Raw genomic sequence first — 27928 nt, 5'->3', positions numbered from 1 at the left:
GTAATATTTACTCCACTTCTGTCCCAGACATACCAGTCTTCCAAAGGACAGAATTTTCATTTCTGTTGGACTCCCTCTTTTGCTCCCTAGTCCTGTTTCCTTTCCTCCATTCCTTCAAGTGCCATCCGCTCCCAAGTCATCTTGCCTTCCGTCCTTTCAACTCCCCCATGTTTTCCTCATCCCTGTTTCCCTTGCTCTACCTTCTCCTTGTTCCTGGACTTACAGAGATCTTGATGCTGGCAGCAGATAGTCCACTGCAGCAGCCACCCAGGCCGCTTTGGTTGGACTCTAGAACAGTACAGGGTTGTGCAGTAGAGCCAGCATTGTTTGATGATGTCTTGAAACGTTGTCTTTAGACATGGCTTTCTTGGTTCAGTGTTTCATAATTTCCTACCTTGAAAAAACAGGCCCTTAGACTCTTCCTATCTCTATCCAGAATATCCTACTGCATTTGATGAAAACTGAAGTCTCAGCACCTCAGGGGAGCTATGTGTCTTGCCAAACTTGGTCCTGCTTCATGTTAGTTCTGTAGCTGCCAGATTAAAGCTGGTCTTTGTGTGAAAAAGAGCACCTTAGATTTAAAGCAATCTCAGATTGAACGGAGATGGGATATGTATTTAACCAAATCCTGACTTTCACAAAGAGTAATTAGCAAAATTTTTGAATCAAAATACATCTCAGAAGGCCAATTTGAAACATAAATCCAAGCTGAAACCCGTCCCAAGTTCAGAATAATCAGACTTGGCATTTGAATTAGGTTCTCTCTAAAACGTAGTTGCACTTGTTGCATTTGGAGCTTGTACTGTATCTGAGCCGATAAGATAATTGGGATGCAATCCAGTGAGTTACTTCTTTGCTTTTCACTACTTTTTGTGAGCAATGTGAAAAAAAGGATAAATTACACTAACATAGGCTGATATTCAAGAGTAGAAAACCTTACAGTTATTTCAGCTCTGAAGACTTCACTAAGTTTTTATCATCTTACATAAATATAGATCGAATATGTTATTTTAGGCTGATTCACTTCAGCTTTCTGAAATCAGACAGATGTGCTTGGAAGGCTAATTTTAGGCATTCAGCACTGAACATATTGACACGTGTAGACCTCAAGAGTAGGAGTAAGAGCTAAAAGTATTCAAAAAAATGCTTATCTTTGTGTTTCTTCTAGTCTTCATGAGCTTCTTTGGTATATACCTGCAATTCTTAGGCATTTAAGTACATCATAATGTACTGTTGTTTTCTCAGGAGAGCTTCCCGGAGACGTCAGAAAAGACGTGATTGACATAGTCAAATGCTTAAAGGAGATCTACAGGTCTATCTACAGGGAGAATATCAGGAAAATTAAGGTAGATTGATTAAAAGAGTGAGCACAGTAAAGAGATGAGGAGTTTTACAACCTGTTGGTAATTGTCTTCCTCAGTATTCATTGATCTTAAACTGTTCCTCCTCTGAGGATGATTAAGAAAATGATGTAACCTTAATAACACAACCTTTAACTCCATTAGGCCACACTTTATCCAACTAGCTAAAGAAAATAACACTGCCTGGGCGCCTGTTTCCTCGCCGCCATCCTCCCTGTCACCCTTGAAGCTTAAATGTTCAGGTTGTTCTTATTTACCTTGCAGAATCATTTAAGAGCGTGTAGTTAGAATACCAACAGATTTGTCATGAAGGTTTCACAAAATAACAACAAGCAAAGAGTTATTAAGAATTATTCAAATAATTCTACCTTCCTTGTTTCTTTTTTACAGATACATATAAACCTATCATTGCACAGGGGTAATCTAGAAGTATATGCACAGACACAGACATCTTAAAGCATTACTCCAAACATTTCTGAGATTTTGGCTTCAGTTCACTATTCTGAGAATTTTGAATGTTCTCAGTTAAATTCCACCTGACACTGTGACACTATGTAAACACTCAACCATGTGGCCTTTTTAATCATGCATTTTGGTTAACCAGAGAAATGATTGTGCATGTATTTGATTTTCATATTTCTCACCTTTTTCACGTTGGCAAAAGCAAGTGAATTTTTATGATAAAATGAACAGGGAGGAGAAGGACTTATATCAGCTCATATATAGGACTTAGTACCTACAATTCTATTTAAAAAGAAATGATGCAAGAATCTGAGATGAACTTAGAGATAAGCACTTTGATCCAAAGACCTGGAGCAGAGAAGGGACATCTTGAAAATATAAATTGGCCTAAAAAACTCCACCAATTGTCAGAAAACCAGCTTTCATTTCGGCTGCTCTGTTTATGGTTCTTTAACTGTTTTTTGACTATGAAAAATGTCTTCCTATTTGAATAAATTATTATCCTTCTTAGCACTTGACCAAGGGCAAAACAGACATGGTTGTTACCAAAACTTCCAAAATACTTCTTTAAAGGACTAGCTCACCTTGCTTGGAGCACAGATTTACATAGACAAGTTTTCCTGTCTCGCTGACTCCAAGCTGCATCCACGAGTGAAGGTATTTCTTACTCTGCTTGGCCATCACCTTCTGACCTTGTTTCGTGAGGAAGAGCGAGCTGTTGGCCACCTTCAGGAGCCCGTCCTCCTCGTGGCAGGTCCACCTGACCGCCTGGGAGCAGTTAGTGACGATGCTGCGGGATGACAGGGCAGAGCGTGTGGAGATGCTCAGGCACTGGCCGGATTGGACGTGGAGGAGCCTGTCGTCTGCTGTCCACCTCCACTCCTGGCTGAGGCTGCTCATATTGCACTTCTCCATAACGACTCCTTTCTTTTCTGAAAGACACTGCTGTTTCTGGACGTGGATAATCAGAAACCCTTCTGGAAGAGGAAAATTTATATATATGAAATACATTATATGTGACTGTTTAACAAAATAGCAAATTCCTCATGATTTAAAATATATTGGCAAATAAATCTCCTTTTCATTTTCTAAAAGCTGAACTTTTCATATGTTGAACCTATTAAAAAAACCCTTTACAACCCACATGATGCAAGTGCTCGCTGAAGATAACGTAGAGTGAGAATGCTAAAAGGAAACTTTAGTTGATAAAGATCATCTTGACCTTCACTATATATGAAAAAGAAGAAAAAAAAAGAACTGCATATGAAAGGAACTGTTGTTAATAGACAAGAACTATTGATTTTAAGTCCATTTCTATAAACCTCATTTCCCTTGCTTGAAAGGATATAGAGATCGACAAGAGCTCTCTGTCTATTTCAGTTACATGACACAGTCCTTTTTCAATATAATTCACTGCTTGGAAACCGTTTCATTAAAACTCACAGTGTTTGTGAATAAAACATATAAAAGGACATTCCCAAATCTATATATGTGCCTCATATAAAAGGACATTCCCAAATCCATGTGCCTCTTGGTGTCTGTGCTTTAACAAGAATGGCGGCTCTTTACGGATATGAAGTACGCCTCTCCAATGTCCCTAGCTGCTAGTTTGGGGATCATCCCAACTCACACCAGATTAATTCTTTGTGCTACTACAGTTACACATCAACAGAAAACACCAAGGTGAACAGAACGACAACTCATGCCCCCGCAAAAAACATGTTACCAGCACAAAATACCTACTTGTTAAAGAACACATAATCAGATATTTCACATGCAGTCTCAAAGCCACATTTTACTTAAGCTTTTCTCATTTTATTATTCACCTACTCTAATATTTCCAGACTTACTAGCTATAAAATGCTAAATAACCCACATGTATTTCTGTAGGTTTAATTCTACTGTGCCAGTTTTTAGAGAACTGGGCACTTTCTAACAAAGTAATACAGAAAGCCCCTGACTCTGGGATTTTCCCAGAATAGGAATAAAAAAATAATCTCTCATTCAAAGAGCTTGTCCCAAACCGTAGCTCCTGGATTGTCTACTAGGATACCATCTTAAGAAAAAATAAATAATAAAAAAGAGAGGTATACCCAGCATATAACGAGACGGTTTATTTTCCTGTGCAAAGCAATCTAAACAGAACCGGCTATGTTGGCCCTGCCCACCCCCCATTCCTCTTGGAATTCGATCAATTTTTGTAGTTCCCCCGCCACCCTGAAGGGCTCTGCTCGGTGGCAGCGAGCGCTGCACGGCGGAGGGGACGTGGGGAGAGACGCTTACCTGAGATCGGCAAAGCCAGACAGGTAAAAACCAGGACGTGAAATAAGGAATCCATTTTCCATCTAGCAACTGCCCATGCTTCTCTTAAAAAAAAACCCACCTCAGATAAGTGAAGCGAAGGCTAGGAAGGAAATGTGCCTTCACAGGGGGAAAAAGTCAGTGACGAGCACTTCCTTCTATTCAATTGTTTTGGGGAGTTTTACACCACTTTGTCCTTTCATATGGTTCTTCAGGGTTTACTCGTTGCTTTATTTTGGAAAAATACGGGCACAAGAGACAGAGGTTTTCAGACACTCGGCTCACATAAAAGAAATCATTCAACGTTTGTAAACTTTATTGGAATAAAGTCTAAAGAGAAAGAATTATAATTCTGTGTAGCTGGTTGTCTGTGAAATACGGCGAGTCTGCAGGTGATGTGGGTTGTGCTGAATAAGTGTCATCCAGGGAACACAGCCCATTTCTGTAAATAGAGCAATACAGCAGAATCTCAGCGTATCTCATCTAACTCCACAAGTTCTAAAAATCAGGTCTAGCCGGGGAGGAGAAGGGGAAGAGGAGGAGGCAAAGCTCTGGTTTTGTATCAGGTCTTGGACAACCTCCCTGTGAGGGATGAAGTGATGTTGACTTTGCCTCCCCACCAGGCGATCCGCTCTGCTCAGTGTCAGCAGGAGTCTGTCCATGTCCCCTGCAGGGCTCTCCAAAGGCTTGAAGCCGTCATGGAGGTACCCAAATTGTACTGGGCTATCCCTGCTTATGCGGGTAAGAGAGTGTGGGGGGCATTAGCCACCCTAGGAAAAAAAACCACAGAAGTCCATATATATTTTATATCAAGTTTAATTTATTAGCAGTATGAAGCAAAGTCAACATCACTGCATTAAAAATTCATTATACCCTGTGAACAGACCTCCCAGTGCTTGCTGTAAGTCATAATGCCAACTTCTTACTTCTCCTAAGGAAAAAAAAATCCTACTGAACATTAAATGAAACATTCATAGCAGCATTTTCCTCTTTGTATAACCTGTCATGAAACAGTTCATATCACTAGAGGCATCCATCTCTGCTGAAAGAGACAGAGCAGTTAAAACAACATAGGCAAAAAATCCCCTATTAATAAAAGACAGACAAATATTTAAAATCCTTACCATTTAATATATGCTACAAAGTTTCTTTTAAAAGTAAAATGACTTACACAATTTAAAAATACACTGGATTCGGGTCTGCAGCAGAAGCATCTTCTAAGACAATCAACAGTATAGGGTAAATACATATACACTGAATAACAGACATTGTGCTCTGTAACTGCTCTGTAAGACCTACAGTAAATATACATTTAATAGATAATAGTATGAAGAACATATAATTCCATATAAAATATTAACTGCTTTTGAATATTTTCAAAAACAAGACTTTTAACTTTTTATTATCTCATCTTCTTTTTCTTTTTTAACCCATAATTGAACACTTGCAATTTTAGCAGCAAGAATATTATGTGGCCAAGAAACAAGCCTACCACATAATCCATAATAGCACTTTACAGTACAGTTGACAGTCCATTCACAAGACAGAGTTTGCAAACGTTAAAGCATTTATACACTTGATATAAACATTTCTTCTTTAGAAGTTCCAATGTCCATCTGACTGCAGCAGTAGTACATACATACATTTCATATGGCAGATACCAGTATTACAGAATTAAACCCCCCTTTAGATATATATGTGAAATCCATGTGTAGTTTCAGTACAGTACCTTCTTTATAAATCATTTTTGGGAAGCTCACAATACATTCATTTACAGTAAGGATCCAGCAATCTTTATACTTTTGCCAAACTCTCCACGAGCCTTTTGGAAGCTGCCTTCAAAGCCTCTCTTCCCACTGCAGTAAACTCCTTGAAGAAGCTGCTGGTAGGTAATGAAACAAATTACCTCAGAGACTGACATTCTGTTTTACCCTCCTAGGCTTCACTGGACAGCTTCTGCAGAAAGTCTGCTTTCATACAGACTCAGTGCATGGTGCACAAATTCATACTGTTCGCTGGTCTGAACCATTCCGCCCCTGAAAAGGAAACACAAGAGAATGAAATGTTATTTCTTAAGAATGCAACCTCCAACCACTGCCAACTCAATCACCACCAGGCCTTTTCTCAAGGCCTTTTCTCAATTAAAGGCCTCTTCTCAATTTTGGACTTAAACTTTGCCTGATTAAACAAGACATTGCTTGAGTGAACGTGCTTTCTTCAAAATCTATGCTGTCCTGCACACATATAGCATGAAGTTCCTGATTTTGTTAGGATAAGAACTATAAAGAAAAACATGTCATCTACATTGTTAAAATCAACCTTTTAAATCCAACACTGGGTGAATTTTACTGTCTTTAGGACATGGAGGGCCAGATACATGGAATCAGCATTGCTAGAGATGGGGCAAAGCAGTATTCTGAATCTGGCCCTTCATTCTTGTCCTTTACTAAAAATGTAACCTTCGGTGACCCTCAGATCGCAAGCACAGAGAACAGCTTTTCCTGTCCTCTTTCTAACGCCTACAATGCATCCTGTCTGAACAGCAGCCACCTAAGAAATTTTACAGCAATGACTCATTTCACACTAACAATACAAAAGAGTTTAACTTGACCATAAAAAGAATCAGTTACAGCCAGTTTGGATTAGATGCCTACATTTAATACATCCTTTTATTCGGGTCAAATTATAAGGACAAAGTCCCACATTTTCAGCGTCAGTTGCAGTGTGGCAGGAAGGGGATGATGTCCTACAGGAAAGGGAACATGGTGTGATATGTAGTAGGACCAGCACCTTTCAGTTCTGAAATTAAACTGATACTTTTTCTGACAGTAGTTGGATCCTTCAGGTCTCATTTCTCATGGGGTGAGGACTCAGTTTACTTAATTGCATTTTAATTACCTAATTTGTCAGGGTATTAAAAGCAGCATGCTCTGCTTCTAGGAACAGCCCCTCGGTTGATGCCCAGCTTGCACTGGAACAGGTAGCTAGCTTTTCAGGGATGAGAAAGTAAACAGTTTTAGTGGCAGGGATGACTTTAAGATAGGCATTGCATCTGACTTCAGCAGCCAGTGAAGGCTATGGATCATGAGCAATGAAGACAGGCATCCCTCTGGAGAACATCTGACAGACCTCCGTGTGATCACGTCAGACACAACAGCAACAAAATCTTGGTCTGACTGACATACAGAGCTGGACAAACAATGGTAAAACCGCCTCAACAAGTATTTTCCAAGGTGCTAATCGATGGTCAAATGGTAGCAAAAAGTATAACTAAAATAAAACCTACTTCTATAAGCAAGTGATGATCTGTCTCTGCTCCACCAGTGAGCTCAGGGAACTGTAAAACACCCTTTGAGGAGCTGCATGCTCACTATGATCTCTTATCCCTAGGAATTAAATCACAGGTCCAGAAGTGGTTTAACTGGTGCAAAATGCAGCAGCTTCTTTGCTTTGTCAACAAAGACATCAACCAGTTAATGACTTGACTACCGGCTGCTTCTCCTCAGCGCCTGCCTCCTGCCCTGAAAATCCAGCAAGAGTTGGAAAGGCAAAGGGAGGGTTTTGCTCTGGTCCTCAATGCTGCTTGGCCTTCTTCCTGCCTCCCACTTGCACCGTCCTGCCCAAGCCACCCTTGCCCACCCAGTCTCACTCTCTGCATCCCACCATGAACCTTCTCCTTAAGGGTATGCATTTCCCACTTTGACATCTGCTGCATAAAAGGGATGGAGGAAGGGAATGTATCCAGGGAGAAGCTCGGGGGAGGAAATGCAGAACAAGTGTGAGCTGTGCCTTGTGGGGCTGTTTGCGGGGTGACCCTTCCTCTTCCCTCTTTTGTGATAATCCTGGTCTCTACCACAACAGAATTCCACTGTAGCATAAGGAGAGGCTGCAGCCACATTCCTCTCCAGTGCTTATCCTGGGCTGTGCAACTCACTCCCAAAGGAGACACAGTGCTCTCCCAAACAAACACACAAAAACTAAAGAGCCTTCTCCTACTTTCTGGGAAGAAAGAAAGAGAATTTGCTGTTACCATCCTTTAGTAGCCCTTCGTTAAAGTAGCTAAACTAGCTCTTAGTAGTCCTAAAGTTGTCAACTACCTAGACCGAGAACACATCAAAATCATTCTTTTTTCAAAATCAATATTGTTTCAGTATTTCAAATAGAAATATAAGAAGGAATATTTTGCAGTCCTGTTCCTTGACTCCAGTTTTGGGCTGCATGCAGCATTGCCTGCACTGATTCTGCCAGTTTTAATCCTAGGGATGCCCAAAGGCTGCACAGAATCCCCAAGAAGCTGCATAAAAGCTGGTGGCGCCAAGTCCAGCATTACTACATTTGCCCTTGGCAGATGCTGCCTTTGGACCCTGTACCATCCAAGCAGGGCATGTCTGTATCAATCTAGAGCACCCAGCCTCTTGTTCCCATCAGTAAAGAGAATAGGTGCCTTTTGCCAAGTCTTCAGCCGACAGCGATTCAGACAATTTGACCTTGTCAGTCCTATTGTGCATGGGACGTATCCCTTTGGTCTTGTGTAAGGGTCATATTTAATAGAAAGGAATTGCCTGTGATCTTAAGGCACGACTTTGTGCGAAAGGCTGCATGGAAGAGCATTTCAGGAGGAAATCTGCTCAAGGGGAGGCTTCCTCTCCCGCGTCCCTCGTGCCCAGAAGGGATGTACCCCCAGCTGCACCTCCGGGTGAGCCGCATTCCCGCTGGCAGCCGCCACCGCTGCCTCCTCCGGGAGCCCCTGCTTGCTTGGGCTCTCCGGGGCGGTGCTGAGGAGCGGCAGCCTCTGGGTGGCCTGCAGGCAGCCCAGCCCTGGGGAGCGGAGCGGCTTGCAGCCCTCCCGCTGCCTCGCTGCTGCTGCGGCTGCATGCGGGCTGCTCCACAACCAATGCGATGCCGGGTCGGTGGGGTTTTTTTTAACCTAAAGTGATTACTCAAAACACTTAAACAATGCATTGACGCACACTGGAAACTCTTTTCATCCTGTCTGAGGAGCCAAAAGCAAAGTTATCGGACGTCATTCCAAGAATGTGCCTTTAAGGTTAAGAATGTGCAAAATTTCTCGATATCAGAGTAAATTTTGAAGATGCCTCACATCAAATGTTTCCTGTTTCTCTTGCAAAACATAAAAAATGAACTGAAAAAAATTAAGTTGTGAAGAGCTGACGGTCTGTCTTTCTGTGAAGCCATGCAGAGTATGGCTTTATCTCCATCCTGGGTCAAGTTTTTGAGTGGATGGTCCATTTCCTCATGTTAGCTCAGCACAGACAACTGCTGCCAGATCCTTTCACTCCTTGCCAGCTTCATAACTTACACTGAAAAGCTATGAAGAAGAGGGCTTGGATCTCTAGAGGGGCAGATGGTTATTCTAGTTTTCAGTTCTTGGCTTGCGGATTATTTTCAGCATAAATTTTGACTACCATCTACAATTTGCTTGGATGCTTGCTTGTTTCTCAACAAACACGCTACTCAATGGGAATGGTTTGCCGAATCCCTACAGCACCCCTTGGTCTACACCAAGGGGTGAGTTTCTCTAACACTAATCTATTTTCCTCTCTCTTAAATCATCAATTTAATTCACTTTGGTAGCAACTAGGTTGTTGGCCCACAAGGGAAGAAGTGCACACACAAGTGGAGACCATCAACTGTGTTTACTCCACCACTAGGCCTGGCTTGGATGGTGCAGCAAGTCTGGCAGGGCATTAAGTGCAGACAAGGTATCAGAGAAATAAAAATGACTGAGTGCACCTCTTGGGCAAGCTTCTGGCTTCCAGGTAGTCAGATAAACCCAGCCTTTTCTGCTGAATTCTCTCTTGTTTTGTTTTGCAAGGGCAGTCTGAGGTACGAAGGAAAATGGCAGCTCAGCTGTGTTATGAGGAAGGAGTCCTCATCTCTGCTTCTGCTCTGGACAACTACATCCAGAGCCAGCTCTTGTTGTCAAGCCCAGAGGGATATTCAGTTAATTTTGCCAGCTTTGTGCCACCTGCCGGTACTCTCATGCCAGGACTCCGTTGTCAGGCAAAGGTGGCCTCATGGAGCTTTGTGTGTGTTGCAGTGGTGCCTGGTCACTGCAGGAACCCAAGGCCTGGCTGGACTGGTGGTGCCTGGACTGTAGTCTTAGGTAATGCTAAGCTCTGCTTTAATAATCTCTGCTATAAACTAGATGCCAGGTGAGGTAGACCAAAATATAGAAAGAAAAAGTGTTTGGTTACTATTTTTTTCCCAGAAAAAATGTCTTTAAAAATAAAAAAGGGTGTTTTTTTTAGATCTCAGATAATTCCTGAAAAAAATGAAGAGGTAAGAAATCTGCAGCAAGATCTGTGTAGTCTATTGATAAAGTGTGAAGCTAGAAAAAATACAGAACTGTACAAAATCACAAGGCTACAATTTTTTAAAGCAAGCTTTGTGTCATTGAGATTACTGTGGTGAATGTTTGCATTTGGATTATTTCATTCTCTTTCCAAGTTTTTCTGGGATTCTTACACATAAAAAAAAGTTTATTAATCAGAAATACTAGACATTTGGTCTGTTGTCAGTTATAGTGCCGCAAACTGAGATCTTTTCTTCTACACAGGAATTAATGACATGAACTTGATGCAGCTGAGAGCAGAACTTGCTTCCACTTCTCTACACAGAGTGTAAGAAAGAGCAAGAAGAAAAACGTTATAACAGAAACATGAAGATGAGGAAGAACACTGCACATCTTTTTAAGCAAGGTAAAATGGAGGCTTGGAACAATCAATCAGACTTGTTAATGGAGACTTGGAACACTGCACACCTTTTTAAACCATCAGAATGGAGATTTGGAAATTTGGAGTAGATAATGTAAAGCAGAGGAGGCATTTTTCCCTCGGTTGTTCCATTTTTTTGTTGCTGAGATCTTCTCACTGGAGAATTTTACGCTCCAGGCTGCTTACACTGCCTGAAAAGGCTCAGACTTCAATGATGACAGAGAGGTGGCAGGGGAAGGATAGAGAAGGTGATGCATAAACATGGTCAGCCACAGGGATTCTGCAGTTCTTTGTTCCAGTAGTTTTCAGAACTGAGAGCACATGAATTGCCGATCTGCCCCTTTGGCCTGAGCAACTTTTTCATCACTTTCACATTGCCTACTGGTTGGTTCCATTTAAAGAAGAAACGTACATCAGAAAGAGCTGATACACTTGAAAGGAGTATGTATGTATATCAGGAGGTTACAGGACCTGCTGCCTACAGCAGAAGAGGACCAAGGGTTCTCTATTCGTGGTGCAACCCTGTTTATTTGTACAAAATTCTGTCTCCCTGAGCAGAGAAATAAAGAAAAACATAACCAAACCAGCCACTTCCATTATGCACAATACCCACATCCTCCTTTCCAACACAAATCTCTCTTCAGCCCTGGTTTCACAAAACAAAGCACTCTGCAACAATGCTGGCTTACTGTGTTCCTGCTCCCAAGCTGTGAATTCAATCTGGGAATTGATCTTGACTTAAGAAAAAATTGCAAAAATGCCTTGTTTATCCAGCTTTTCTTAAGCTGGATACATTTGCCAAACCAATTCAAAAGAAGCCTCAGCACAACTGAGGCAGTAGCAATAACACTAGATTTGGCTCTCTGTTTTGTGAAGAAACTATACACTGTGTAAGTGGGAATGTCCCCTTCAATCCAAGCTTAAAGACAATTCCTTGTCTCTGGATTGCCCTGTGTTGCTGTGTCCTAGTGGCATGTCAGAAACTGCAGAAAGCTCCCCGATGGGATGAGGTGGGTGCCAAATGCTTTGCAACTGTAGGACTCCCATCTCAGAAGAATTTCACTTAGGGAAGTCTCATCCAGTTTCATCCGGAAAACAATATTCCTTAATCAGGACCTAAATACAAATGCTATTTTGAATATTCAACTAATGCTTTTATACCAGTTACCAAAAATTATGCCAGTTACTTCATGTAAAGTAATATTCAAACTTCTGTGAAATGGGTTTCAGAGTCACTACTGAAAAGGAAGCCAGGCTCAGTCTGTCCTTGGACAAGGAGTCTGCTGGGTACTTCTTGTCCTCTGAATGGTCTTCCCCAGCACAACACCACCCCTACTCTTTGGGCACCAAGTGCCACTCATCCAAAATGACACTTCAGCAACTTAACATAAGAACCTTCAAAGTCTGAGTGTTACTGTGGTTGTGTTTCCTTCCCCCACTCTCTAGTATCTAGATAACATAAGTACTGTTCAATAAGTTCTTCATCCTTCAAAGAATGCCCTACTCTGATGTAATCCACTGACAAATGTTCAGTCAGCTAAGGACTCACTTTGAATCAACAACTGCAACATAAGATAATCAAATCACATGGGAAACTCTAGTAACAGCACACATTTCAGCTCTAAAACTACTCTTAAAACACATGTATCATCATAAAGTATAAATAAAGACATATGCAGGGCAGTAATTCTGCTTTGAATCCACAGGAAAATCCAACATACCGTTATCTGCAATTATTAAGTCTTCCTGGGTAAGACAATTTAGCAATTTGAATATTTAATTTTGATTACTATCTTTTTTTTTCTTTTTTCCTCAAGATCTTGACTCCTGTGTACTTCCTGCCTTTTGTAGCATATTTCAAATACTGTACCAGCTGCAAGGCGCTTTCCAAGAAGGATGTGGAAGACTTTTGTTATGTGAAGCTAGTGCGTACAACTATGCAAGACCTCAATTTATCCAGTGCCATTTTAAAGAAACTCATGTTACTTGACTGATTTATGGTTCTTCTGGAACTCACCTATCCACTCGTAGCTGACAGACAATGCTCAGTGCATCTACAACTCCCTCTTCCTTCAACTGGTGACAACCGATGGTGGTGGCAATAAAACATCCAGTTCTTCCTATGCCAGCACTGAAAAAAGGCAAATTGAACACGTAAATGGAGCTCACAGATCAAAGAGTCAAGTGGAAAACATTAAGAATATGAAAAAATGAAGTTGCTAGAAGCAACCATTCCTATGTACATGTCTAGCAAGTGTAACTTCTCAGCTCACTCTTTTAGAGAGAAATGAAAGGCTATCATACTCCAGCAGTCCAACTGTTGTGGCTTATTTGTGAACCCTAAAAGCTACCTGTCCCTCTAACCATGAAGGTAAAAAGGACCAAGACCATAATGATGGAGTGACCTCCTCTCTTATGATTCTTCAGAAAGGAAAAGCATTAGACGCTACAGCTCTATAGATTTTCTTGATGCTTGTTTGGAAACTGCCATTTTGGCATTATCTTTACTCCCTGAGCCTTGGGCACCTTTGAGAATCTGTGACTCCTCTCTCTTGCTTCAGCTATGTGGAATTCAACACAATCTCTTCTTCATTATGCTACAGGACATGACAATGTAGGGCTACTAGTTAAAGCAGAGTCAAGAGCCCAGATCTATATGCCTGGCTTTAGATGAAATATTTAACCATTTGGTGTCTTGCTTTCTCCATCTGTGCAATGTGTATGAATGCTACCTGCCAATGAGGGGATAATGAGAAGTAAAATTGGCAGTGTAAGAAAACATCCAGTGATTTGAAGCTCCTGATTTGATAACTTGTCTCCTTATACATTATTATCTTTGGGATAAATGTATACAAAAAGATAAGGAAATACTTTATAAAGAGGGATTTGCAAAAAGCAACACAATATTTCTAGTTTTTTTTTCTTCCTTTTTTTTTAAGGTGTAACATAATAGCTCTGATCTGTTAATTTGGAGTGTAGGATATTGGACTTTAAGGGGATTAAAAGATAATAGGAAGTGCCATTTTTTTTCTAGAACATATGCACACGCTGAGTGTAGCTGGTGAGGAAAGAAAGTTTCTAGCAGTAGGAATAATACTGTCAAGTTTCCAAGCATGGCAAATTTATTTCCCATTCTCATTTAAAAAATGCATGTAAGTACTCCAATTTATATGCAAAATCATTGCTTCTTCTAGGAAGAGGAAAATACCTTTGGTACAAAATATGTGTTGCATTGTGTGCCAGATTCTCAGTCAGCTTGGTTTCATTAACTAAATAGGGCTAATTTAGTTTCACATTGACAGAATACAGTCCTGTGTTTCTAGTTCTTCCTTATTCATTCAAATTAAAGAAAAAAAAATGCTTTCTCTCTATATTTGGAATCTATTAATTAGTATATATATTTGGTCCCAAACCACCTAGTTGGTATCAAACCAAATTTATTTTGTAACTACATATCCAAAATATATTGAGGAGATACTTCCAGTTTACCACACACTTTAGTGACATGATAGAGCCTTTTTGGTACTATAGTGCTATAAAGACCGTCAAGGACAGAGCTGGTTCTGCTGGCCTCAAGCATGAAGACAGAGATTTACTCTTTTTCCATGCATCTGCAGAACAGAAACTGCTTTGCTAAAAGAAATAGATTCTTGTATAGTGTACCCTGAATCAACTCATTACTGAAGGATATAGCAGCATCCAATGCTGACAGGCTACAAGAAGACACACACACTCAGTTTTTCCACTTGTATCATAACTCTCATTTTTAAAGATTCTTAAAGGATCTCGATTGGACGTGCACTATAATGATCTTCTGGAAACAATTGAGAATTGTTCATTTTCATCTGAGGCCTGAATTTAAAAATTTACACTGGCATTATGAGACCTGGCTGATCTCTTCAGGTTGAAATAGAGGACACTATTGATAGAAAATGGAGCAAGAGTGAGTTCATCTTCTTTGTAGACCATAGGGTAGTAAGTGTAGCTGAGCTGTCCCCGGAGAACTGTGTTAATTTTAATCATGACTGAGTTGGCAGCTGAGTCTTTAATCGTGAATAAATTCCTGCTAGTGGTTAAAGACTGTTGTCACATTATCCATCCCAGAAAGATATCCCATTCCTCTGAAACTCCCATTATTGAAAATAATGTGAAAAATGGGAATCTCTGTGGCCATCCATGAATTTGTGGATTGTTTAATAAAACTACGATTCCAGATGAAAACAACTGGATAAAGTTTGGGGAAGTTCCTTATCCATCACGCTTTGGTTTTGCAAAATGATGGGTAGTTGAAATTGGTCTTCCACTTCTCTAAATCTCCTAAATACAGATTTAAAAAGGAGTGGCTCAAGATCAGAAGTCCTTGTTTTGATGTACATTTGGAAAAAAATAAAAGTACTCTCCCAACTGTAAGAGATGTATCATGATTATGAAAGAAAGCCAGTAAAAGCCAGGAAATACTGATTCCTTTTTTTTTTCCCTTCTGTTCTGCCTCACTTACTTGTGAAGCAAAAATAAAACAAACCAGGACTGCTGCCTACTACTCAGATTATGACGTGACCCAATTAATCAATAAAATAGTACTTAATTTTGAGTGATTATAAGTGCAATCTCTAGTTCATTGTCATTTCTTTGAATAACACTCTGCTCTTAAGTACTTAATAACACCTTGCTCTTGAGTATTAAAGCCACTGCCTTTGTGAAAATGTTCCCAAACTTTAGTACTGATGTGTTTTGGTCTCCATATTTGTACCTGATGTCTGTTGCTTACTATTGACTGACTTAGGACATTTTAGTCAATCACAGAGCAGAGCATCTAACTTGAACATGTCATTAAGGTACAGGGTCATAAAGAAAGGAAACTGTGAAAAAGAAACATAAGCAAAGTCTTTTGTTTTTCTAGCTGGTCTTTCAAACACTGACAGAACACATAAGCAGACACCAAGACTGGTTCAGAAACAATTTGGAAGCAATTAGGGAATTACCTCAAAAACTCAAATCCTTGAACAGAAACTGAAAAAAGCAATCGTCATTGAGGGGATTTTTCTATGGGGAACTTTCCTTTTCCCAAAACACGTTCTTTGGTTAGGGGAAGGACAGTTTGATGCAGTTTTCTGTGGCCTTGCTTTAGGTAGACATTTAAGGAAATGTTTTCAAATTACCTGCAGTGCACAATTACAGGCCCTCTGCCAGGCGATTCCATCCTGTCCTCTTCTACGTCCAGCATGAGCTGCAGAAGGGGCTGAGCACTGTCTGGGGTTTTGTGGTCCGGCCAGGATGTGTACCAATAGTGTTTCACACTCTGGGACTGGCTCCCTTGCTGAAAATAACATTAAGATTTTATATGCACACTTGTGGTGAGCAAGCCTTTTTATTTCTCTCTATGTTATGGCAAAAAGCCAGTAAAAATGTTCAGAGAAAATTTTGTTAATTAGAGTGATTGACATAAATGGGGAAAACAAGTATGCTTCCAGGGACAGGATTCTAAAAAGAAAAATTATCTGTGTTTTCCTACTATATAAGTTCTATTCTGTCCACTTGATTATTGCCCTGCTTTGTGGTAAGCTAGAAATTGTCAGAGACTTCTGTTAGCTCAAAAATGGGACTAAGAGAAATGGCCTTAATTTGGGCCTCTGATTATCTCTTTTTTTTTTTTTTTCATGTTTCTGCTGTCTTTTTAATGACATTGCCATACGAGTCTCATATGAAAATTAGAAGAGCATGCAAGGTAAAGCTGCAGAAGAACTGCCCTGCTAAATCAGTTTAACATGCCAGTTCCTCTTGTGATTCTCCCCAACAGAGGCTGCTACCACTAAACTTCAGCAAGCAAGGGGGTTATATGTAGACCAGAGTAATCTGCACACTTCTAATCCAGGCAATGTGGCTTCTAATTACTTTTCCCTGCCTGGACTGAAACATCAAACAAAATTTCCCCAGTCATTATTTATTGCAATGTCAAGGAATTGAAGAATTATGAAGAAACTCACAAAGGAGCATCTGCCTTATTCTGCACAGTTAGTGTTTAGCCAGAACCATCAAGCTCGAAGCATGAAGCTTTTTTTATGTATATGTTATATTTTTAGCTTTTTGAATGGGCTTATGGATGCACTCAACACATGACATGAGCAGCTTATCTTTTCTGAACGATGCTACCTTCACTAGTCCTTTCATTAAACTAAAATCCCTTTACATTGCTTTGGCAATTTTAAACGGGCCTCAAAGCAAATGTAATTTAAAAGGTGACACACGCTTTTTGAAATCTTTTTTATTGCCAGAGTGATACAAAGCAGCAACAGGGCAAGTTCCACAGCTTTGGTCTCAATTGCACCTTTCAGCTGTGAGCTTCACAGCTCAGCTATTCCTCCCGTAAAAATTCATGACCATTTCAAGAAGCACTTAACTTCCTTTAACACTGGAAAAGAAAGCCTGAGAACAGCGCTTCGCAGCAGATACAGATCGTTACCTTTATTGTGAGCTGGCGGACAGTATAGTTCTCACATTCTTTCACGCTGTTAACAAGGACTTCAACCTTCCCATAGATTCCTCTTTTTTCTGGCCAATATAGAACACATTTCTGGAAAGCAAACATCAGTATTATCAAGTAAGTGGAGTCATCAGCCATAGTAGGATCTAGTTTTTAACAGAGTGTACTTGTCTGAAACGTTCAGATCAATTCAACCAAGGTATGATTCATGTTAGGAGCTTTTCTGAATGAGTTATTGTTGGCTTCTTAATCAGTGGCTTAGGTCTGATTTTCAGGATCTGAGTATTACCTATATGAATCCCCACCACTGAACAGTTCAAAGAGACTGGTTTTCTTTTTAAAAGTTTAATGAAGTTTGGTTAAAAGAACTATTTTACAGGCAGAACTTAAAATAGATTTTTCCTATATCACTTCCTAATTCATAGAGTTAAAACCTAAGATTGTTCAGTTTACCCTCATAGCTTATATAATATATTGAGTATATAATATCTATAAAATATTCTGTAGTGGGTGTATATATGTACATACAAGATTTCCTTCTGAGCAAGATATTCAGAGTTTGTCCTGTCCTCCCCTGCTCACTGTGTTTACGATTTACTATCATGCTTCCCGATTCAACAACGCGTGTCAGGGTGCCCTGACATCTTCATGAAGTCAAGGAGACTTCACACATACATGAACGTGTTTGGCGGAAGGACAGCCTAAGTTGCCCATTAGATAACTTACTGGCAATGCAGGATCCAAAGAGCCATCGCTCTGCTACCATTACACAAAACCATATAAAGATAGAGATAGAGGAAGTGTCATACTACTGCATATTATTATATTATGTACCTGGTAAGCATCTAAAAGGAGATGAAGAGATAGTATTTACTGAATGGACTCTATCACAAATAAATACTTTGTTTATATTCAGGTTAACTGCAACATTATATGTTAATTATATGTTAATTATATGTTAATTTCATTACAGTAACACTGTTCTCTAACTGAAAGCAAAGATCCCTGTTGTACAAATGCTTTGCTAAAAACAGATGGTCATTACCTTGATAAAGGAAAGTATGTGAAAGTCATATTTTATAAAATAATGCTGGCCAACCTGACTGATTTTATTATTTTTTTTAACAACCGAAGAAATTTTTCTTTTTAATATCCAAGACACAGGTAGAAAATCACTCAGAGAGCAGACAGTCCTACAGTAATAGCAATACCAGAAAGGGCTTGTCTATATTTCCTAAAAGCTATTGCTGAAGAGGCTGGTTTATATACAGAAAGCAGCTTACATTACAAAGCCAAATGAAATGATCCCTCTAATTCATTGCCACAAAACATAGTTCCCAGCAAATTCTGCTAAAAATGAGCAAGTAAAAAAAAATCAAACATGCTCAAATGAAATGAAATGCAAGCCTTTACTACCACGTGTGATCTTTAAGCTGCTACTCTATCTGATAACCCAATTGCTGATTGAACTGAATGCAAACTCTGCATTCAGAGTTACGACTCTGCAAGCTCTGTTGTATAAATACTTTTCTATAAATAGATGCTCATTACCTTAAGAGTGTAAGGTGTGTGAAAGCCACATTTTCTGAAATAATGTTGGCCAATCTGACCGGTTTCATTCAATTCCTGTCTTTTGGAGAGTTACTCGAACATCTTAAATTCGCTGTCTCCTCGAAGACACCAAGAATGGCAACAAAATACTCAGAAATTTGTGCGAAAAAAAAAGTGGAAAAACAAAGTCCCCAGTTACCCCATGTGACACGTAGAGCTGTTATCAACCCGGAGACCTGCAATTCACGCCCCTCCCTGGGGAGCTGCAGCTTTGCCGTGCTAATATGGGCAAAAGAGAAGTCTAAATGCGCAATTGTACTCTGACAATTAACAATAGTTCAGGCAACTCCTGAGACTTCTTGATAAATGAAAGTTTGTTGCACTGACTACAAAGACCTCAGGCAGTCCCTAAGAGTGTTTTTCTTGACTCTCTCCCAGCACTGCAATTGGCATCTTGCACTGGGTGGACAATGAACTGGGACTGATCACTAAAATAGCTTTCGTTTAACGACACATCTACATTTAGTAAAATACAATGGATTATTTTTAATGTGGGCTGCACATATCTTTCAAGAATTCTATTTGTTACCAATTTAAAAAAATCTCGTAAATGCATCTCGATTCAGCTGCTCAAGTCACTTAAAGATAAGTATTCTGAGAAACTAACTTTGCAAGTTTTTTTATAATAAAGGCATCAAGTAGAAGATAGGAGAGGACAAAGATATCAAACACAGAGACAATAACAGAGAATCATCTAGGAGCAAAAATTACCTTAAGCTAATGCTTATACCTAAAGAAAAAACAAACCTATAAACAGATAAGTATTTTTTTACACCTGTTCAAAAGTCAAACACAGTAGTTAGGAAAACTAAACCGCTCTCTTAGCCTCATGTCTTTAATCATTAAAGGCTTATTTGCTCTATAAAGAAATACATCTATCTATCTATCTGCATATATTTGGAAAGGGAGCAACTGACTTGATCTTATGATTATTTAAGTCTATTTTTTTGCAATTTACTGATTCTATTCCCTGGTGTTCTCTCAGGCCTCTCTAGTTCCCATTAAGTATATCCATCTTTTACAGCACTCTCCAAACAGGTCGTATGTTTCCGTGAGCCTGACATGGAATGTCCGATCCTCTGTGTAAGCTGCAAACACCTCAGAGCTACGGTTGGGGAGTTGCAAAAAGATAATAATAATAATAAAAGCCAATTTCATGCCAGCCAAAAGCCTGGGAAGTTTCTTTCTTTGTGTGGAAAAAGTTTCATCTTCCTGCCACCACTCAGATTCCCCCCTGCTTCACCCCAGCTCTCTATAATTGCCCTCAAGCTGCTCATTATAAACTGCTCATTATTTATTTCTGATCTGGTCCCTGACCTTTTTTTTTTTTTTTGAGGAAAGCATTCCTTGGCCACAGCAGGAAGTTTATGCACCAACCAATATCCCACACGGTCTTTCCGGCTGCTCCTTGCCTCCCTGGCAGGCTGCAGCCTTGGGCTGCCTGTCCCCTCCTCGAGTGCCCTCTCCTGCCTGCCAGGTGCCACCAGCCTCACCACGTGCAGCTTTCCCAGCGCACCAACGCCTCCAACCCCAGCACGGCCAGCCAGTGCTTCCATTACCGTCTGCTTTCCCTGGGAAATTCTGCTGAGTGGAGAAAGGCTTTCCGAACTCATGGGTTATTTGTTTAGCTCTTTTACGTGCTCTGGCTCTGCACCCTCTAAACCAAACTGCTCCTCCAAGTTGGCTTGGAAGTGTGTGTGTGTGTTTGTGTGTAGAGGGTGATCAAAGCTGTTGGTCTTTTAACAATTCTCAAGTATTTTTCGGTTGCTTTATTTCAGCTTCAGTCCTCCTGCTTATTCTTCCTTACAGCTATGCAAACATATTTATTCCTTAAATGTCCCAATAAAAAGGCCACCATGAAAAATTAATGAATAATTACAGCAAAGCTTAATTTACAAAATCCATTTCTACTCCTATGCAAATTTGCTGTCACAAGCAATTCAAACATGATAGGTATATTTTAAGAGGACTTGCAGGATTTGCTTTCATCTACTAAAATCCTCAAAACCAGGACCAAATCTTCTTACATTTTTCCAAATCCAAGACATATCTATGGCACCAATACTTAAGTAATAAGTAAGTACTGTACAAAGAGGCTTATATGAATTCTGCAAAAGGTAGGATTTCCAGTTTCCAATATCTATAGTTCCTACACAACTGGGAAAAAATGTTGCTTGAAAAATAATAAGAGCTTTAAATAGTAAATTAGTAAGATTGTGCTAGATAAGTACTTGGATACAGTACTTTATCTGAGTTGAATAATACACATTGTTAAGCCATCTGTCAGAGTACTGGCCCTTTCTTCTTGCAGAATGCTGCACTATAATCTTTATTTTTACATTCAAAATATGTTTCCTTGTTTATATGTAATGTTGCTAGTTTGTTTTGAAGGCAAACAAAATGCATATTATCCATGCAATACATTGCATAACTGTGAAAGACAGTTAATACAACAGGAGCATATAAACTAGTGTATTCTCATTCCAGATATTTGTTGAATTTCTACCGTCCAATTATCTTGGCTAAATGATCTTTTATGAAATTAAGTGTACACATGCCCCATGAAGAAATGCTTCTAAGGTCAGATCCCAAACTGTTACTGTAGGGTTAGAGATGGTAGCTTCAGTAGGTGATTTATCTCATTCTCTTCAAATAGAATGGGTGACCCTCTGAGGCTGATTTCTGCTCTTCAGTGACCTAAATGACTAGGTGAGATGAATTTTCCATCACATTCATCCTAAAATTATATGCTGGAATTCCAAATTTTGTATTTTTTATTCTGGCAAAAGTTCCACTGCTTTGCCTTATTCTCCTTACATGAGAATGTGGACAGGTGGATGCTCCAATACATTTATTGTGTAATTCTGAGTATACATTTTACAGATTCTGCTTAAGATACTCACTGACCACAGTTCCTTTATCATTATTCTTGCTTACAAATCAACCTCCATTTTTTTTTCCAGGCTTCAAAATGAAGAGTAATCCAGAAAGTAGTTTAATAGTCCAAATTTTGTCACACAGCTGAAATGAATATTTAGTTCAACATTTTACTTTGATATTATATCTCCATTCATTTTGCAAGAAAAAAGTTACCACAGCAAGTCCTAACCAAGTTTTCCATCTCATGAAAGGAATTAACTCCTACAAACCTATGCTTACACTTTACGCTTCTAAACTTGCACTTTAATGGGCAAATTAATGTGCTGAGCACAACCATTAGGCACTTTCTTTTCAGTACCAAGTAAAGTTTTGGGAGCAATCGGTTAACAGTGAGAGAATTCCTAAGGTTTCTAGACAGGGCAGGACAGCCTGTGCAAACACAACCTCTCTATATAGCCTGGGAACTATTGAGATTCCCCACCCATTCTAGTAGGAGGAAATTACCACTGCCAGTCCACAACAATGCGGGTAAACACTAGAGCCTAGGGCCTGCGTAACTCAGGTAAACACAGGGTTTCCTGACATATTGGAAACCGCTGGGCATTTCTTTCAAGTCATTCTTCTTATACAGTGTCAGATGTAAGTGTTTAAACAGTCAGTATTTCCTCGGTGAAATACTTGTTCTTTTGGCCAGTTAAGTTGGGTGAAGCGTCCTACTTTTTTTCATACATAGGCTTCTGGACACTTGTTTCACTAGAACACAGTTTCAAAATGCCGCCCAGTTTGGAAATACAACTTTGGAAATACAGCACAGAACCTTTCTACATGCAGCTTTATTAAAATCCACTGGATTTTAAAGCTAGTTCATGCTAGAATCCCAAAATCACAGCAGTAAAGAGCCAAGCAGCGGTCAGGTGCAGAGGAAGCGTGACCACTGAGCCCACCTTAAAACTGAGCTACACATTTGTGCCTTGGGAATGTGATCAGTCCTTTCATCACTCAGATCATCTTGGTCCCTTCATCACTCAGATCAGAAACTTGGCTCGATTATGAATATGCCCGATTTCTCTTTTCCCACAGGCATCTGAGGGTGAAGGACGGGGAGGTGAGTGAAGCAGGGCCAGCGTGAGCCTGGTGTCTTCCCTGACATCATGCTGAGACATGGTTGAGGCATCTACCCGGAGCTGGGCAGTGCTACCAAGTCTGTCAGCTTAGACACAAGAGACAATTCAAGCTCCCAATTCAGTTTCCCTCTTGCACAGAAGACCTATAAATCACTTCCGTAACATTCAAACTTCCAAAACAGGGCTTTGTATTGACCTCTTTCACAAGGGAGTCATTTTCACTCTTAATGTCTGGCAGTAAAAAATATGGATTTTGAATTACAGGCAATATTAAATGAAGCTATTAAAGATGTAGTTAGGAACTCCTCCAAAGCCACAGAATGGTTAGCTGGCCACAATCAATTGAAATTCAATAGTCGCATATACTTGATATTAAGGTAAAGAGACATATTTCCATTCTGGCTAAGTCTCTTCATAGTATTGGCATTTGGGAAGCCAAGCAATATTTCTGGATTTCAATCATTTTTAAAACTTAGAATGTATTCAAAAAACTGCCATTGGACAAGCTTTAAACTCTGACCATGTAAGGAAATCTCTGATCTTCACATTTTCCATTTACACACCTATTTTTTGTGTAATAGAAAGTAACAAGTAAGTACAGACGTGAGCAATTGGTAAGGGAGGTGCTTCTTAAAAAAAAAAAAAAAAAGAATTCAGCAGGACAAATCTAGAAAATGGAATTTTGTTCATATACATATTTTTCAACACAACTCTTGTGGTCACTTCACAATGACAACTGTCTTCTTTTTTGTCTACCTAAAATTATTTTTCATAACACCCATTAGCACAGTATTGGAGAGGTGGGTATCTGCCCGCATTCTTCCATAGCTACTAAGGTTTTATTTCCAGCGGTCACAGCCATTGGAATAATTTCTCAGTGTGGCTACCTCAGTTGTCATACCTCATTCTTTTCTTTCAGCTTTGTGATCATGACAATGACAGGGCTGTCTTCTTGCCAAACCATCTGCCAGAAATCATTCACGGTATTAATCATGGGTCCCTGAGTTGCAATGAAAGCCTTCTCTTTACCTCCATATCCCTGGTTGAGAAACAGACACAAAAATCTTTAAATTCAGGTAGTGGATCAAGACTGCAGGTGAGTGTTCTAAAATAATAGAAGAAAGAATCTGGAACTAAACAAAAGTTATTTGAACTGAGAACAATTATGACTCATAGCAGAGCAGACCAGAAATTTTTCAGTAGAACAGTTTTTCCTCTGAAAGCTCCTGATTCATTGGATTGAAATGGTCCTGAGAATACATCAGTCCCCTTCAAATTTCCCTGCTTCCTTGGCTTCTTTTGTTTGCCCTGTTTCCCAAGTTGTTGAGCCTTTTTCCATCATCCAGTGGTATTCTAATCTGTGATTTACACTGTTCCACTATTTACAAGACAGTTTACAGTCATAGACACAAATGAGGGAGAAGTGTAAGACTGGCTTCTACAAATATCATGACAGGAAAAGAGATTTAAAAATATGCAAATACTCATGGAGTCAAAAGCTCTACTCTGCATTTCTCCTGGGGGATAAATATCTTTAATAAGACTTTATATGAAGGAAAACTTATAAATACAGAGTGTCCTGAGACACACAAGTGAACAGGCAGTCCAAAAAAGGAGGGGTGAACAGTGGGAAGCCAGAGGGAGGGAAAGACAGGGAGAAATGGTAAAGACAAGAAATTGCTCTCTTATTTTCAGGTTAAAATGAGAACTGGTGAACTTGTGCAGTGACCAGATGTCCCATGGTAATGCAGATCAGAAGAGATTGGCAATGTCTGAAAGGAATGAACGGATGGTGAAGAGCTGGGAGTGGAGCGGGAGCCTCTAACCACAGGCTGTCCTTTAGTTTGCTTTCAACCTGGCAACACTTATCTGTGCCGTTATCCATTGCATGAAACATCAGGGTAGATCCTCAGCTGGTGTAAACTGTTCTTGTACTACCTAGCAACTTGCCTGAACATACTTTGTCAGACGGCTGTGGCAGGATCCTAGTGAGCTGAATGATATTCCATATGCATATGTGAAATTTCACTCCATTGCTGCAATGATTTTTTTTTCCCTGGGATTGTTGGCAGTGTCACCAGTGGCAGCAGCAGGAGAAGTCATCGTCTTTTGGCTTGTTGAAGGTGAGGTGGGGAGGGAACACCTCACAGGCCTCAAAACAGGCCATTGAATAAAGGGTTGCACTGTTGCTCTTCACAGATAACTGCTCTGCTGAGGTCTTTGCAAAACACTGGGCATATAGGATGTAGAGTGAGGCAAGCAAAGGGCTGTGGGGGATTTGTATGTATATTGTTTAAATTAGCAGCATTATTGCTGAGCCATATTTGAGAGGCAAAATTTCAATTACATTTACTTCAGCTGAGGACCTAACACATGATTCTAATCAAAATATTAAACTTTGCAGATAGAGGAATAAACTCCTAAAACATTCCTAAAGTAGTTTCTTAGTATTTTATTCAGCATATATTATGCCACTGAGTTTAACAAGGCTCCATCTGTAGCCATTGAGAATTATTTCATAGTTAGATACTTAGAAATAATGCTTTCCAACAGGATTCACTCTGGTCAAGTCTGTATCATGTAATCACTTCACATATGGAACAAATATTAAAAATATATATTAAGTGTGTGTACTGCTGAACATGTATACTTAATATTTATACCCCTTTACACAAACTTGCTGCAGTACTTACTTAATTACTTAACTGATTATTTCAGGACTATCAATGATATGTACTAAAAACTCATTGTCTTTGGACTTCATCAGAGGTAACGTGCTCACCATAATGAGCAACTATGGGGCTTGTATTGCTATTAACTCTAATCTTTTATTTGCCAAAACACTCTGCCTCTCTCTCACACTTAAAATGTAGACCTCTTTTCCTTACTATAAAGCAGTAGGACAATACAAAACAGCAAATACTGAGATTAACAGAAAGAGTAATGTACGTGCTTCTTACTGTATTATTTCTGTTACTGCAACCATTTTAGTACGTTCACGACTTTGTGGTCTTTACTACAAGCTCATGAGACTATTTCTGTCACATCAATGTAGATAAAAAGATAAAGATTTATCAGTGAAGATGGTAGGAATAAAACGAGTGGCACCTTGGCAAAATCAGTTATTCAGGTGGAAAATCAAATATTGTCTCAAAAGCACATGAACAGTGTATATTTACTTACCCTAATGTAGTTAGCATTTATGTAGGTACTCAAGGAGTCAGATGGATTTTTTGGTTTCAAATACACTCTGCTTAGAGGATCTAAGAGCACAAGGAAGATGGAAATTGAAAAGAAAACCCATAATTAGAAGATTTCTCTAAAGAATCAAAGATTTGTTGAAGAAAATACTGTTATTTGGGGGTTGCCAAACAGTAAAACATAACTCATGAAACACTTTGCTCTGCAAAGGACCAACACATGTAATGCAGGTAAGCCTACACTGCACAACGCTGGGCTGTAAAGAAGCATCTCAGGAAGCTGTGGCCATAGATTCACTGCTGCCAGGTCAGGGCAGTGTTCAACAAGGTCTTGTTTGCCCCCATCGAGTATCAAGCTGAGTCACCTCGACTAAAACCTGTCCCTAAAACCTGTGCCGTATCATTGCATACCAACTCCTTTGGATGCCTTCGATATTTTTGCATTTAGCTGTATCATTCCAATGACTACAGGTGGATTTAAATCAGGAAAAGGCCTTGCACTGACTTCTCTGCCTGCAGAAATCAGCTGTTTGCTTTTATTATCACTACATTTGCATGTAACAGGCTGGAGAAATTATGCCAAAATACGTCAACTTTTTACTTTGTGCTCTACTTTTATTCACTGTCTTGGATGATCTCAAATAGACTCAAGGGTAATTCTGCTTTAGCATGGAGATGGGAGGTTACTAGATCCCTCTTGAAAAATATTTTTTTTCTGCTCACTATGATCATGTGGATCCCCCATGCACTAGGTTTTAGGAATAAGCCAGTAAATTCTCAATTACACAGTGTTACAGAAAGGCATAAGGGGACTGAGGAGCCCATGTTGCAACAGTAAAGAGGATTCCACTTCGACTTTCTCTGCACCTTTTTCTGAAAAAAAAAATATTCCAGTTCTATCAAAATGCTAAGGAAACATTTCAGTGCTGACAAAAAGAAAGAAAATATTTTGTTCTAATAATTTGCTTAAATAATTAAGTAGAATCAGCAGATTTTTTGACTTTTAGATAGCAGCTTTTTTGACTTTCCAAACCATTGGTTTGGAAAAAGTCCCTGGAGATCTCCTTTGCTGAGCAGAATCCAGGCAAGGTGTTCAAAGATAATACACGGATGCTGAACTGCAGCACAGCGAGATAGCACTATTTACTAGGTAGTCCTACTGCTTACATTGTAGAGATCACTGGTGTACGCATGCTGTTCTAAGCAAAACTATATTTTCACGGAGTTGCTTTTGGATTTCTATTCTGACTTTTCATTCTGTTCCCAAGAACAAGATAAACCCTTTGCAAAACAAAAGAGGAGGAGGGGTGACCCCAAGCATACTTTATGTCTAGTTTGCACTGAAAGTAACAGAAGTTTCTTGGGAAGGGAATGGAGTCCAGGCCAATGTTTTGAAAATATTTCTTAAACTGTGCAAATGAACGTGTGTTTTCTAGTTGAAAGTTTGCACATGGGACTCTTGTCCCCTGTGTTAAGAGCACACTATGAACCCTAGCTAGCTTGTGTTAAAATATCTTTGTACTAGCTTTCGCAGCCTTTTCCCCTTAACAATATGAGGACAGGAAACCTCTTATTCCTTTTCAGCACAGAGTGATTATTAGCCATTTCCACAAATGCCTCAGGCTACGTGGCCTTAAAAAAACACCCGCTTCCTCTAGCTCACACAATGCCTGTGATTCTGATGTAGCCTGACCCCTACCTTAAAAACCCTCTTCCCAGCAGACTCAACAACTTATTTACCATGTCTTGGGAGAAATTTCTCATGATCCCC

General features: G+C 39.7%; 2 protein-coding genes across 3 annotated transcripts in view; both read right to left on the bottom strand.

Moving 5' to 3' along the window:
• Positions 1-4388, bottom strand: part of PTPRB (protein tyrosine phosphatase receptor type B) — a 62449-nt gene extending 58061 nt beyond the window's left edge. For both annotated transcript variants that reach the window (XM_088522935.1, XM_088522934.1), the window contains exons 1-2: positions 4107-4388; positions 2408-2800 (exon numbers count right to left, since the gene is read on the bottom strand). In XM_088522935.1, the coding sequence (XP_088379061.1) occupies positions 2408-2800; positions 4107-4161 (448 nt within the window). In that variant the 5' untranslated portion in view covers positions 4162-4388. The remainder of the gene's footprint in view (positions 1-2407; positions 2801-4106) is intronic.
• A 534-nt stretch (positions 4389-4922) lies between these two features.
• Positions 4923-27928, bottom strand: part of PTPRR (protein tyrosine phosphatase receptor type R) — a 136473-nt gene continuing 113467 nt past the window's right edge. Inside the window, exons 9-14 of the mRNA XM_088522954.1 lie at positions 26141-26220; positions 23859-23996; positions 17322-17432; positions 16021-16178; positions 12879-12992; positions 4923-6160 (exon numbers count right to left, since the gene is read on the bottom strand). Of these exons, the coding sequence (XP_088379080.1) occupies positions 6067-6160; positions 12879-12992; positions 16021-16178; positions 17322-17432; positions 23859-23996; positions 26141-26220 (695 nt within the window). The 3' untranslated portion in view covers positions 4923-6066. The remainder of the gene's footprint in view (positions 6161-12878; positions 12993-16020; positions 16179-17321; positions 17433-23858; positions 23997-26140; positions 26221-27928) is intronic.

The sequence above is a fragment of the Tinamus guttatus genome, unplaced genomic scaffold, assembly GCF_059628265.1.
Source record: "Tinamus guttatus ecotype Peru unplaced genomic scaffold, ASM5962826v1 Tinamus_guttatus_pri_ptg000171l, whole genome shotgun sequence".
NCBI lineage: Eukaryota > Metazoa > Chordata > Aves > Tinamiformes > Tinamidae > Tinamus > Tinamus guttatus.
This window is presented reverse-complemented; position numbering and strand designations above follow the sequence as displayed.